Consider the following 15,304-nt stretch of genomic DNA (forward strand, 5'->3'; position numbering starts at 1 on the left):
TGGCCTAGATGCTACCATTTCATAAAATAACCACATAAATAAATAGATATATTTAAGATGCTGTCTAGCTAGACTAAGTAAATGTATCATGTTTTTAGGATTTTTTTATAATAGAAAAAACAATGAAAACTCATAAAGAAATCAGCAAGAAGTTTTGCAGTGCTTCCCTAGATATTAGCAGGGCTGCTGCATTCTGAGTAAGCTGCAGGGGTCTCATTAACATATGCTGGGAAGTCAGCCAGGACAGTTTTGCAGTAGTTGTTACTGAAAGATTCAAAAGATTTTTTTTTTATTACCAGTATTTGAATTGTTTTTTATTACCAGTATTTGTTGAGAATATTTTGATCCTTGTTATCCTGTTGCTTATTTTCTCCTGCTCTCTCCTGCTGTAGGTGATGTTGTTGCTGCTGAAAGCAGTGTGGATGCTGTGTGGATGAGAGGGCATAATGCATGGGGCTCACGTGGGCTCTTCCCCGTCTCTTGCGTTAAAGAGCTGGAGCTTTCTGGGCGATCCAGGCAGCTGTCAGAGCGCAGCGCAGCCGCCCAGGCCTCCGAGCTTCCCCCACATGCGCTGGGCCAGGCCCGTGCCCTCATGAGCCTTCACGCCCAACTGGATGAGGAGCTGGACTTTCGCGAGGGTGATGTCATCACCATCATAGGCCTGCCAGAACCTGGCTGGTTTCAGGGAGAGCTGGACGGCAGGACGGGAGTTTTTCCTGAGGGCTTTGTGGAGCTGCTTTGTCCCCTACGCTCACCTTTGGAGGAGCCTGAACCTCAGACCCTACAACAGTATCCAGCTTACGGCATGGAGGAAGAAGAGAGGAGGGAGGAGGAAGAGCAGGATGAGGAAAATCCAGAAATTGAGATTCAACAACAGCAAGAGGAAGAAGAGGAGGAGGAAGAGGGCGCTGTATATGGTATTGCGCTTTATGAATTCCGGGCACTTGAACCTGGTGAGCTGGACTTTGATGTTGGTGATAGGATCCGTATACTCACCACGTTGGAGGACGGATGGTTGGAGGGGCAAATACATGGCAGAAGAGGAGTTTTCCCTCATCGATTTGTCAAGATGGAAGGGCAGCTACAGGTTGTCCCACAAAGCGAGACTTTAATTAGTGAACCTGAGAGAGAAGAAGAGCGTTACACTCCTGATTATACCTCAACTCAACCAGATTGCACAGTGCCAGAATATGGGCAGGAGTGTGCTACTCAGGAAGACCACACAGTGTGGGACCTGGATTACTTTGAGCGCCGAGAGGAGGAAAGAAAGGATGAGCATGTGCACTACATGCACTCCGATCAAAGATCTCAAGGGAGAGGAACTACTCAAAATCAATCACAGGTTCATCCGGAAGAAAGAAGGCAAGAAAGACCCCCACCTCCTCAAGCGCAACCCCGCAGGGCAAGTAGCTCAGTCCAGAGTACCAGAACGGGCAGCCCCAATCTGGGTAGACCCCAGCTGCCCCCTAGGCCGAGTCTACACGCCCTCAGCAACCGAAAATACAGCTCCAGTTTTCACACCAGTTTACGAGAACCTCCTCCAGCACCCATCTTAAGGAAACAAAGTCTAAATCCGCCCACCAGAACCTCACCTAATTCCACCTGGACAAGAAACAGTGGTAACTATGCATCTCATGACAGCAGAAACCCCTTCAACAGTAAAATCTCTGCTGAGAAGAGCAGGCAGAAGAAGTTAGCTCGACACGCCAGCATCAGTGATGCAGACCTAATGTCTGGTGGCCTCAGCAACCACTGGCCATGGCCTCAGGAACAGGGTTCAAATGGGTTACCAACGTCTCAGACACTGGAGACTTTGGTTGTGTCAGATGGGGATCTTGAAGCCAAACTTTCTCAGCAGCTGATAGAGTTTGAACGCAGCTTGCCAGGTCATGGCAACGGAGCCACAGAACAGAGCCGTTGGGAGGAGGTTAGTGGTGGAAGGGGCAATAAAGTTTCCCGCCACTTCTCCATTATGGACTACAGCAATGAGAATGACATAATCCGTGGCTCCTCCCACTCCCCGATGGAACGTTTGTTGCCCACCACTGCCTCTCCCTCTGGCTCCGCCTCCTCCTCGCTGGAGAGGCGGAAAACACTACGCCCACCTCCTCCTAGACCGCGGGTCCTAAGGCCACCAGCACCTACAAACTCGCATTGTCCTCAGACCAATGGACGCATTGCTCCTCAGCCTTACAGACCTGCACGTCCAGCGCCACGCCCTCCTCCTCCATGCCCACGTTCCAACGCTGTGATGCCAGGCCCCCCTCCACCCTCCTCCGACCCATTCAATATCTCTCCAGAACAGAATGAGTTTGTTGAAGAGGTGGAATATGCAGAGGATGCTCTGGAGATGGAGAAAGAAATGGAGAGAGAAAGAGAGAGGGAACAGGAACAATACAGGTTACTCTTGAGGTTGGAGGAGGTGGAAAGAGACATTGATATGTATTCACACACAGCCCAGGAGCTGCAGGCCATGCTGGAAGAAGAGCAGGATGAGACTTCGAGACAACAGGCTCTTGAGAATCTGGAATTCTGCACCTACACCATGGAGACGCTGACCCTGGAACAGCAGCAGCTACAAGGTAGTCGCTAATTCCTCTCTTTACTCTTACATCAGTAAATGTGTTGTGTTTTTACAACTGTTACAGATACAGATTACGTTCAGTATCTGATATCTGAAATTTATTTATTTACTCGTTTGTTTGTTCTAAATTATATCTGAAATTTTTTTTTTTTCTAGTTTGTTTGTTATGAATTATTGAACATTATTTTTTTTACAGTATTATTAATAATAATGCCAAGAAGAAGAAATTATTAGTTAGTGAAAAACAAGTGACAAACATGTGTAGTAATAATAATAATAATAATAATAATAATAATAGTATAGTAATCATAATAATAATAGTAATAATTATTATTATTATTATTATAAATGATTATTATTATTATTATTATTATAAATTTTTTTTGTTGTTGTAGGTGTTGTTTTTGTTTTTTTTATTTTTTTATGTTTTAATAAAATACTGCATGTTTCTCACTTTTTCATTTTACCTGTTTTACCTGTATTGGACTATTCTGTAAATCTCATATATTGTAGCAGGCAGCAAGTAAGACCATGTCGGCTGATTCTTCAACCTCCCTGAGAATTTGTATTTCCACATAAGCCACTTCTGTTTGTTTTATGCTTGTCACACTCTTTGACAAAACAGAACAGCAGCTCACATCAGTTCTAGAAAACAACCTGTCAGCTGCTCGTTGCGTTCAGCCATGCATCATTTTGAATTGAATAACTGGATATGTATTTGCATATCAGCATTCTTGCTTGTGCAATATCCACAATAATCAGCCACTATCCTCTTTTGAGTGTTAGATCTTAATGTTAGAGGTGTTCCCAATGAGTGCTTTCGATATGCTACTGAAAACGACACCCGAGACAAAGTTTACTGAACTGGGTGTGTCGATACTTTTATTCATGTTCATATTCTTCATACCGAGTCTGTCAGTGTCAACATAACTTATTTCCTAAGAAGTCATATATCAATATGCATTGGCTAGTTAGCACATCTTCTCGAAAATGTTGTCAATTACATTAAAATCTAAATGAGGAATTATAAGCCTCTGTTCTTCGAATGCTTTCTCAGCGATGTTATGTAATATTCAGCAGTTTCTCATAAATGGTCTCTGCTTGACCTTCACACCTAACCAGGGATTAGAACACACCCAGGCATAGGACTGAACACATGATAGGCGGACCTTTTTCATAAAGGATAGAAACCACTTTGATTTTCAAAGTGGAAAGAATCAGTAGACAGTGGCGCTTGGGAGTATCATGTCTTTGTAAAACATTTTTTAATGTCTGACGTGTGGCATTATGGCCATGATTCACAGTGCATTATCATGTAATCCGTCTGTGCCAGATCTCAGCCTCTCAGAAATTTTAGTGCTGTGTTTGTGCAAACTTTATCCACAAATACTGAAGTAACAGTTTCTCCCCTAATAGATTGTCTGATGTGTACGTAATTATAATTTAAAAGATATTACCTTATAATTGCTTTACCATGGGTTTATTACCTATGTGTGGAATGCTGGTCTTGTTGGCTACACTTTTCCCATGTACATATGAAATACATGGCCTCTTTGCACCCATCTTCTTGCTCTCTTTCTCTTGCTACATTTCCCTACATGTCTCTCTGTATGTCCCTTTACTCCCAGAATCACTGTCTCAGTTCTCCTCCTGTTTTTAGGTATAGTAGTGGACATTATTACCATAGTAATCAAGCTTTTATTTGAGATCATGGGCAGCAGTAGTTTTAGAGCCAGACTCTGGAGCTCTCTGGTTCAGCCTGTGGTGCGGCTCACAGCCCTTTTTGGCCATGTTATTAGAACCAGAACCACATATTCACAAGGTAAGACTTAAGCTGAGATGGAGAAGGGGTTTTTTGTGTATTTCTTAGTATGTGGTATTACAGAGTTTTAAAATAACTTTTTTCCCCTTTTCATGTCATTGCTTTTGTAATTAGTCACTATTTCCAAGAATTTATTTTGTTTTTGTTTTCTATTTACGTGACATTTTTGTGTTTTTGTTTTAAAATGTTTTGACACTGTTGTGTGTGTATTTTGCTTTGTTTGTGTAAAGCTGTGTACACATCTTGCTTTCTGTTTTCAAGTATAAGGAACAAGGAATTCCGTTTAAACCTTGGATCGGGTTTTAGATTTGATAATGAGTCAATTTTAAAGCAAGGAGCTGCATCAGTGGCTCGCCAGGAGTGATTATCAGGGATAGTGATGCATGCCTTTGGTTTGGAGCACTGCCCTAGTCTTGGTGGACATCAGTTGTTTTCTGTGACGCCTGTATGTCTTGGACTAACTGAAGTGGATTGGCGCAACACTGTTTGTGTATGTGGTTGAATCATTCATTTAAAATTCTTTATTCCTATGAATCATTCTTGCTTCTTTGTTTTTGCTCTTTACACTTACTCTACACAACTAAATTTTCAAATCAAAATAATTTTTGTGGATTTTAATAAAAATGTATTTACACTGCGCAGTAGACTGTTAATTAGATAGTCCCAGGTTTTCAGTTAGGGCTGGACGATATGACCTGAATACAAAATGTTTTCTTTTTAGTTTGGTCAAAATGTTCATTTTGGGAAATTTTATATTTATGAATATTTTTTGATTATTTTTAAAAGTTTGTTTTGTTTGTTTGTTTTCTTGAAATGAAAACGTCTTAGGAAAAAAGTCACATTTTAGTTTTAATGTAAAAATTATATTTTCATTTTAAAAATATGTAAAAAAAAAAAAACATATTTTTACACTGCTTTTGTTGCTCAGGTGACTCTGTATTTGAGTTCTCCTCTATGCTGCTTCCATGCCACTGACTGGACAGAAGTCATGTGACTACACACATTGTAGCATGTTTTTAAGGGGAAAGTCAAGGTTGCCAAGTTGGGTTGCTGCTGTGGGTTGTTTTTTAGTCTGTTTTTTAAACAAAGCAATCAAATTTAATTGAATTTCTGTTTCAGTTATTTTTTTATTAACTTTCCAGTCGTATTTTTGTTGCTTGTTAGTATAACAATGTGTATCATATTGAGTTATTGGGTGTCAGTGGCATCATTTCCTTGTGTTGTGTGTCATATTGAGTTATTGGGTGTCAGTGGCATCATTTCCTTGTGTGTTTCTGTTTCTCATGTGTCCTGTGTATTGAGTTATTGGGTGTCAGTGGCATCATTTCCTTGTGTGTTTCTCTTAAGATAGGGTTTTTTTTTTTGTGTGTGTGTGTGTAAACAATGGTTATTTATTGTTACAGTGCAGGGAGTCAGTCAAGAGCCTATCAGCTATGGAGTTGTACTCGCTGAACAGCGGTTTTCTGCTGAAGGGAGGAGACGAGCTTCTTATTTCATCATCTCTTCTGGAATGGAACAAAAAACAAAACTGGATTTTGGAGTAAGATAGGATTAGAAGTTATTTGAAACTGTATTGGGAAAGAAAGAAAGAAAGAAAGAAAGAAAGAAAGAAAGAAAGAAAGAAAGAAAGAAAAAGAAATTGATGGCAGTTTTGGGGCTTATCAGACCCACAGGCTCTTATATTTTTCATGTATCATTTTCTTTCTGAGAACAGTTCTTTCCATAGTCATGTTGTTGGAGGAAAGACAGAGTTGTGATTTTGGATTTGACAGGCTCATTTATGGGTGTATCTATGACTCCCTTCCACAGCCCTTGTTCTAATTGGGATCTGTTTGGGTGCTCATAAAAAGCATCAAGAGCTCATTTGTATCCTGGATCTAATCTCCAGCTCCCAGCTTTTCTGTGTCTGTCTCATGCACGAATGCCTATTCAGGTTAACAGAAGGCTCTTTAAAGAGCTGTATGTTCCCATCGCCTGCTGGAAAGGCTGTGAGGGATTGGATGGAATGCTATTCTAAAAACAGAGATGAGAAGAGTGGCATGCGAGACCTGTGTCCTCATCTCTGTCTTGAGCGTGCATCTGAATGCTTCGTTGCTGTAATTACTTTTTGAGTCCTGTTGTGTTCTCTGATAGATTCCAAGTAATCAAAATGTATGAAACAGGCACTCATTGAGGGACAGTGGCTGTCTTGAATGCTTTTGATCCACAGGTTTGTCTGTGTCCTAAATAAGATTCAGAAGTTTTTTTTTTTTTTTCCTATACCAGGATATTAAGAGCCATTAACTAGAGAGCGATGTTTAAAACTCCTTAGGGAACTTTTTTTTCAGTTGTACTTTGTATCTTCTAAATACCCCTGTATGAACCTAAAACAGATTACATTTGGCAGATTTTTTATATAAATGTACGAAATGTGTTTTTTGACGGAAGGCACCAGGTGCACCCTCTTTGAATGTGAGTTCAGTGCTATTTCAAAGGGTTGTACTCGAGCAAACAAAGTAAAACAACTCCATTACACAAGAGGAATGTTGTCTGTGAAGTGAAAAACAACATGCACAGAGTTTCGGTCTGCCCCATGTGAAAAAATGTGAGATCTTAAACACTGATTATAAAAATACCAAAGATTATAAAGAATAGACGACAAGCCATCAGACCCACAACATCTCTTATTCTCACTTTCCTTTCAGCCTTAACTGGAGAAATATTTTGTATTTTAATACCTTAAGTAGCTGTAGCAGAAAAGCTTTCTTGTTCTCTTTTTACAACATTTTCACATTACTAGTATTTGTATTCATTGACACATTCTCAGTACTGTGTGCTGTAGGAAATTATAGTACTGTGTACTGTTTTGTCTTTTTTTATCAGGGGGGAGTGATATACTATACTGAAGGGCATGAATAGCATTTTTTTTTTCTTCTTTGCATGAAAAGATGCCCTTGCCTGTGAAACCAGGGGCGGCCCTTAACAATGGTTTATTGTGCAATGTGCAGGCACTCAACCGTGCACGGTGCTCTGTGGAATAATCGGCCTGTGTCCAACTTTCCCAGGTCAGCTTGTTGAAACATGAAAGTAGAAGATTATGGCATTCGTGGGAACCTTGCTGCTCTGAAACGTATGATAGCAAGTTAGAACAGATACAGAATTGATTCTGTTTTTGACAGTAGATTAAGTGTGCCAGGTTGTTTTTTTAAGCATTTACACCTGCGAAAAACACAATCAGAAACTGTGAAATAGTACAGCTTCAAGATCCCTGTTCTAGTTGCACAACAGCCTAAAAAATGCCTTCAAGGAGCATATACAGCTTTGCTCATGAGTAATGCCAAGTTTAAAAACACCTCAGAGAAGTTTGTGGAATGAAAGAGGATAATGCTCCCTCCTCTTTTGTGAAGTCCAGCCTGTGTTTTCCTGCAAACAGAGACTTCAGCCAATCACAGCCTCCCTGTAACCAATTCATGTGACTACATTCAGTGATTAACCCTAAATGCCTCCCCTTTGCCTCCTCTTCGTTGTTGCTTCTTCCCTCCCCCACCTCCTTCCCTCTCTTCCTCCTATTGGCTGGGTAGGCGGAGAGAGAGAGAGATTGAGTTTCTCAGGTCTGAACCAGACAGTCCTGTTCAGTCAGCCATCGTAGAAAGAGAGTTAGAGCGAGAACGAGAGTTTGAGCATGCCTGACAGGTGGAGTCCTCTACATCTAGACCTGGAATGTGAAATCTGGGGAAGCTAACACAGCTTGCCCTGTTTGTGGACACTAACGGCCATTATGAAGGGACAGGTGGTCTTAGGACACCCTATGCCTTTTGCCCCAGTGCCCTGGGACTTCAACAGACCTCCTCCCAAGAGAGGTAAGAGCGTTGAAGAGTTGGTGAGTGAGGGCTGGGAGAAGGAGAGATGCATGCAAATGCTGCATTTTCAACAACAGCAACAACTTCAGCAGCAGTCAGTCATGTGCCCTCAGGACTTCAGACCTGCGCCAGGACACTGGGAGCACCAGGCCTACCTCGGAGAAGCCAATGGGTACCGTCAACAATGCTGGGAATATGAGGACTGGGACAAAGTTCCTTACCAAGAGGTCCCTCCACAACAGTTCTTCTATCAATCCCCAGAAGCAGTGTACCAGGAGCCGAGGAAGCCACAGGAGTGGACCGGCAATCACTGTTTCTATCAGCATCAGGAAGAACCGGATTACTCTGACCACAGAGACTTTGCACAGAGCCCAAGGAGTAAGGAACGTCCTGACTATGTGACCCGGTACCACTCTTGGGAATCAGATGAGTACTGTGAGGAACGAGAACCTTACAGTCGCAGAGATCGGTATGCGTACGGTTTTGACCGTGACAACCAGGACTACTACGATAAAGCACTCGATAATTACAGAGATGGGGACCGCAGGGGTCGGGATTACTATGACCATAAAGAGCTGGATAAGTATGACCGTTATGACCGCAGAGACAAGCACTATGACAGTAAACATCAAGAACATTACAACTCCAGGAAAAAGGACTGGTACAGATATAGAAAAGCAGACCACTATGACTCCAGAGACAATTCCCAGTATGAGCGCTATGATCGTAGAGAGAAAGACCAGAGTGATGACAGAAATAGGGACCGCTATGACCGTAGTTACTGTGAGGAAGGCTGTAGGAGAGGTGACAGCTACCAGTATAGAGACAGGAATTCAATCGACCGAAGAGACTACGACCAGTATGTAGAAAGGAAGGGAGATTACTATGACTACAAAGAAAAGGAGAAGATCCGCAGTGACTTTAGGAGAGATGACTACTGTGGCCGTAGAGAAAGAACAGGAGAAAGGGATTCCTCTAAACTAGATGACAAGGAATGGTATGAACATAAGAAAGGTAACCACTATGACCTCAAACCGAGAGACCGGTATGATTACAGAGAAAATAGCCAGTCTGAGCAGAGGGATCGCTTTGAACCTAAAGAAAGAGACTCTTATCAGTACAGAGAGGGTGATCAATGTGATTACAGAGAAAAAGATGATCGAAACTACTGGAAAGATGAGCGTTATGATAGCGGTATTAAAGACTGCTATGAAGACAAGGGTTGTGAGAGTGATCAGTATGACCAGAAAAGCAGGGAGCGTTACAGAGATGTAAGGTCAAATTCCTTAGATCCGAGACAACACTCTGACCACAACAGTGGAAGACACTGCAAGGAATGGGAAAAGGATGTTTATCAAAAGCAGACACTGAAGCAGAGACTGTCGTATGAGGATACTGTTAAACTCAGTTATGACATCAAGGACCAGTACTGTGATCGCCCGGGTTCAGGAAAAATGGATATGGAAGGTCAAGGCCGGACAAGGAAGCCTGCCTACGTGGGTTCACTTGACAGGAACAGCTTTTATAGGAAGACAGCACCCAGCTCTCTCAGGAGGTCAGAATTTGCCACCAACAGGAAGAAGAAACAAGGTAAGGCACATTAGTACCAGCAGCACATCCAGTACTATGACAATAAATCTGTGAGGGGCAAAACACACCTTGAGGTGGCTGTGGGTGTTCTTTGACGTAACAGAATGAGTCAACTAACAATAGTTAGTAATAATGTCCATATGGATATCATTTTAGGTTAAAGCTCTGTTTTGACCTTGTCCTAGAGCTCTGCTTTAGGACATCTCACAATCAATTCAGGAAATAGCAAAGGTGCTGATTGTGCTGTCACCATCTTAATGCATAGGTATGCATGTCTGTGAAACTGCCTATCGAAGCTGTCAGTGTGGAGCAGTGTGGTGTTTCACTTTTTTTTTTCTTAGAGGTGAACTTGGAAATTTAAAGGGAGGGGGGAACTGGTCTAACAGGTAGTAAGGTTTTTTTGTCCCCCCTCATCTTTCTTTCTCTCCCTCCCTCCTCTTTTCAAACTTATTTTCTTTTGTTTGACAACCACTGAGTATTTTATGATGCCACAACTTCAGACAAAGAACAAAAACAATTCAAAAAAATAATGTACCAAAATGTTCAAAGCCTAGAAGTACTATTTTGCATCAGGATTTCAAAATACCTTTTGCCATAAGCTTTAAACTGGCCTCATGTAGACATTTAAGCTACATTTGTTTGAAAGTGCAATACATAATCATTTTTAAAATAATATTTGATTTATATTTTTCATGTTTTCAAGCAAAACATTTGCAAAAAAAAATTTCTGTATTTATATTTTTTATTTTTTTGTATTTTCATATAGTTTAGTACGTCAATAGTTAATTTAATGAACTGTTTACTCTGCCTCCATACCTGTATCTGAAATAATGTTGACACTAATACTTCTATTAAATGAATAAATGTTTAAAGAAAAGTTAGTTGCCACTTTGTTTGTGATTTTGTTTTTTAATGCAATGGCATTAATACATCTTCAGTATGCCAATTACTGTCCAGATTTTTTGGGGTCACTCTATAGACTTCATGCCTCAGAGAAACAAGTGCGCAGTCATTTTAAGAATTTTGTCTTTAAACTTCTGTTTTCGTGGTAGCTCTGTATATTCCTATAGCATTGCTGTTAGCTGGTGAAGTGGATTTACTTATTGTTAAAAAAAGTTATAATGTGCATTGTAATGGTCGAAGCGGATCTCAGTAGACTGGGAGGATTTTAAAATGAGTGGTTCATTCATAAATTCTTATGGCTTTACAAACTAGGTCCAGGTCTATATCTGTACTGTCTACTCCTTCAGGTTTCACTGACAGTCAAGAATGAATGGTCCTCAGTTATAGCTGCTTCATCAGTGCGTTTATGCATGAGGTGACATTGTTATTGTTGTCAGTGATTGGTGATGGGTGCTTGCCATAGGTGTCTCAGTGGGACATACGTCTGGCTTGTGTCATGTCTGACACAGAGCAGGTGGTCAGTTCAGCCCAGGGTAATCCTCTATATAGCCTAGTGTTCCAGTCAGCACCTTGGTGTGGAGGAGGAGGAAAAGAGACTCCAGGGGAAATCTCTGGGACTAGGATGTGCCTGGTACTAGAACCCTCCCCCCAATTCATAGCCTTCAAAGACCTCTTACTATTGAGTTTGGGGCCCCATGAAGAGGAGAGGCCCAGCCTGACTCATAGTGTGAGGTTATCTGTTTCAAGCTTCACAGAACTGTTCCTCTGTTTTGGCTCACATTCACTTTGTTTCTTATTTTGTAAATGTTGCTGTCCAATAGCAATGTCTGGAGAGCTACTTTCTTATTAGTAGAGTTTAAGAAGTTATTGTTTCTCTATTCAGCAATCAAGTTTACTAGGATTTTTAGAGGTGATTTGGTACTAAGATCACCAGCCTAATGATCTTACACTGTTGATAATATACAAATAAGTGTGTGTGTGTGTGTGTGTGTGTGTGTGTGTGTGTTGGTGTGCCTTTATTTAATTAGTCGCCTGTTGCTGGTCTTTGTAATCTCTGTGCAGCTGCCCATGCCAGTGGGCTGGAAGGGGATTAGGTGGAAACCTTCAACCAACCCTCACACAACATTTGTACAACATTTAAGTCAATGGCCAGCTTGGCAGACAAAAGCCTCAAGTCACAGGCTGAGGAGGGAATTATCTAGTTAATGTAGGTCAGGAGCTCTTACACATACCCTGAAAAACAAATGCTACATTAATTCTCAGTGTCACACACCATTGGTTTTGCCCTTGACTTACTGCATTTTTAACTTGAGACTGAATTTTTACCCACGTGTTGAGAGTAATTTTTCTTCCAAGTACTCAAAGTGCTAGTTTATCAGCACTCAGTCACAGACCCTTCATGACTGGAACAGCACAGTGGGCATGAGTAGCTATGATAGTAGTAAAGCTCTTCTTTGTGTAAATGAAGAGGGAGGGCTCTCGGTGGAGCCGTATATTACGTCTTCCTATTTGTTTTTAAACAGTTTGTTTTGTCCCAGTGGGCCCCCTGATGAAAGACAATGAGTGTTAGGATGCTTTAAATTACGACATTTCTCTTTAATGCAAATGTTAGCCTGTTAATGGCATTATATACGACTAAATGACTTGGAATACACCAGTATGCACATTGGGTCATGAGCGTGATCTTATCAGTTTCTTTGAATCAAGAGTTCTGTTGGAAAGAAGTGGTTTTGTGAACCTGATATTCAAGCATACCACCAAGATTAGCCAGAATAATGGTGAGATTTTGAGTCTAGACTGGTTGTACAAAGTTGTGTTGTGAAAGAGAAGACAACTGAAAAGTCACAATAGCTGAATAAACTGTTTTGCCAGCTACTCGATATGTAAAAATTAATAAAACACAAGGAAAGGAGTACGGACCATTTTGTTCTTTTGAAAGTAAAAGTTTTAGTTTTTAAGGATTCACACACCAGTTTTAGAAGAGTGAAGTTATTTTACTTTTTTGTTCACAGTACTGGTAAAACATGTACTATAATACAATTAATTATTATTATTATTATTATTATTATTTTCACTGAATATGTAGCTACTTTAAATGTTTTCACTGGAAAAGGGGCTGTTTTATCAGATTTGAGTATCAATTTCATTGCAATAATGGATTGCCTCAGAAAGAGTTTAAATCTCTTCAGTAGAGTTCGCTTGAAATGACTTGGACTCACAAGGCTACAAAAATTAATTTGTTCTCAGTCTTATTTGCAAACAATGTCCTTTATTTAAATTTCCAAGTGAGGTTAGGATGTTTTGAAACAAGCATGCGTCTGAGAGGATGTGGAGTGGTTAATGGAATGGTAGCTCACGTTTATTACGGGTGTGTCACACATCCCACACAAATCCGACATCTGACCTCAACAGAGCACTGGAATGTGAACCCACAGCCTTTTGAACAGCAAAACAAAAAAAATGCAGATTTCCGTGACGCAGGTTTCTGCACCAGAATGAGACTGAAATAGTGTGGTGTAACTAATAATTGGTAAAGAAGTTTCAGCCCTGTTTCTGTTCTTGTATTTGAAATGACTTTTTCATTAATTCCATGTATATGCAGGATTTCAACAGTACTTGTACGCCTTGCAAGATTTGAATGCGAGATACTGTCATTTTCCAAGCCGTGTTTACTATGTTCTTAATTCTGACCAGTGCTGTAAATCTGTCTGAAGGACTGGATTTTTGTGGCTTGCAACAACTTGCAGCTTTCACTCACACACTGTGTGTCTCGCTCCCACACTTACTTTTAATGGCAGTTGTGAAGGGTATTCATGGTGAATGGGCGGTCTTATGTGAACTTTGTCTTGAGCACACAGGCCTGATAATTCATGTGACCTTAGACTAGAAAGGGATGAAAACAGCTCGGCGCAATCAGACCATAAAACAGTTTCACATGAATAACAATGTTATTGTTTCATTTTCAGAGTCAGAAAATGGTTGGCTTTCTTTGTAACACATTTGTTCTTTCAAAATGACTTAATTTTTTGACCTTGTAGATAGTTATTGAAAGGCTAACATATTGAGCAGGTCATTTTATGTTTATTTTATTTTTTGATATTGTAAATAATACATGATATTCTAAAATATTATTATTAAAATTATAATTAATTTTTTTATAATGCTATAAAATAATAATAGTAAATATATTAACTATATATATTTATTATAATATTGTTCACTATAGAAAAAATTCTATAAAATTATGTTATGTGTGTGTAGAAATAAAAATGTATAAATAATATTAAGTATTAAGTGTGTGTGTATATATATATATATATATATATATATATATATATATATAAAATAAGTATTATTTATTAGCATCATGTATGTATTATATTGCATACCGGCCATCATAGATAAAGTAAATAAATAAATATAATAAATAAAGTGTCAATAATTATGTTTGAAATTCACTGGAGCTTGATGCACCTCAAATAAAATGGGCACCCACCTGCTCCCCTGGTACACCTGAACAAAGACTCTCACTTTAAACAGAAACATATTAAGACTGCTGAAAGGCAAAGAGGCCTTGGCATTGAGAGACCCTCAAGATGTTGATGGAATTCAGGCTCAATGAGGTGGGGCCAGGCCCCAAGTCACTCCAAAAACTTGGAGTAGAGCTCGCAAAATGAAAGTGCCAGTGCAGTGTGTGTACCGGCATCAGAACTCCAGCTCCAGGCTTTAGTGGACAAGTAACTGTCTCTGTGCTTGCTCAGTTGTCTGTAATGGTGCAGGTTCCCATGCATTCAGATGGTAATGCAGGGACAGAATGGAGTTTGTGTCTTCTAGAGAGAGCCTTCCCTGTTGATACAGTGGGACAGAGCTATTCTACCCAGCTTTAGAGGAATGCACCGCCTGTGACCTTTGGTGTGTGTTTGTGTGTGGCAGTGAAGATGAGGAGTTTGGGGGGTAACAGGTGGGTGACGTCTTAGAGGCCCTTTTCTCTATTTTAGCGCTGCTGAGTCGCCGACATAGACAAGCCTGAAGAGTCTTTTCTGCATAGATGAATAGAAATGTACGGTATGAAATGCAAATCAGTGTCAGGTTCATGGATCAGGGTGTTTTTGAGAGGAAGTGTTGTGTGGCTGTGTTCACTGCTTTACGCCTCTTGACTTTGTGTGTGAGCATCATATTAAGTTTAATTGTCCATGGTTGTACTAAGGTCTTTTCAGATTCAAGAGTAGTGGTTTATGGAGCATGAACATTGGTAGATTTATGATCATTTTTGATTTGTTCCTGAGCCTTGCTTTAACCATAAGTGGTGGACAAATTTATTGGAACGCTAGTATTTTCACCAGCAAAAAAATGGTCAAAAGCTGCTTTAAATGTACCAAATGTTGATTTAATTTAGTTAATAGAAGTTAATTAGAAAAGAAAAACTACTTATGACGTTATTTCTAACAGCATCCTCATTTTACAGCATTTGTTCACAAGTGCCTAAAACTTTTAACAGTACTGCAGCTTTGCAGTTAGGTTTCTTGAAGCATCTTGGAGACACAGTTCTTCTGGATTTAGTTGGTC

General features: G+C 40.2%; 1 protein-coding gene across 5 annotated transcripts in view; it reads left to right on the forward strand.

The window, feature by feature from the left end:
• Positions 1 to 15,304, forward strand: part of LOC109094706 (dynamin binding protein) — a 48,614-nt gene that overhangs the window by 19,340 nt on the left and 13,970 nt on the right. For 4 of the 5 annotated variants that reach the window (XM_042735793.1, XM_042735795.1, XM_042735794.1 and 1 more), the window contains one exon: positions 393 to 2,582. In XM_042735793.1, the coding sequence (XP_042591727.1) occupies positions 393 to 2,582 (2,190 nt within the window). Of the gene's footprint in view, positions 1 to 392; positions 2,583 to 7,512; positions 9,836 to 15,304 lie in introns of those variants that run through there. The other variant, XM_042735797.1, reaches the window with a different exon arrangement.

Source organism: Cyprinus carpio, chromosome B12 (genome assembly GCF_018340385.1).
Source record: "Cyprinus carpio isolate SPL01 chromosome B12, ASM1834038v1, whole genome shotgun sequence".
Lineage (NCBI taxonomy): Eukaryota > Metazoa > Chordata > Actinopteri > Cypriniformes > Cyprinidae > Cyprinus > Cyprinus carpio.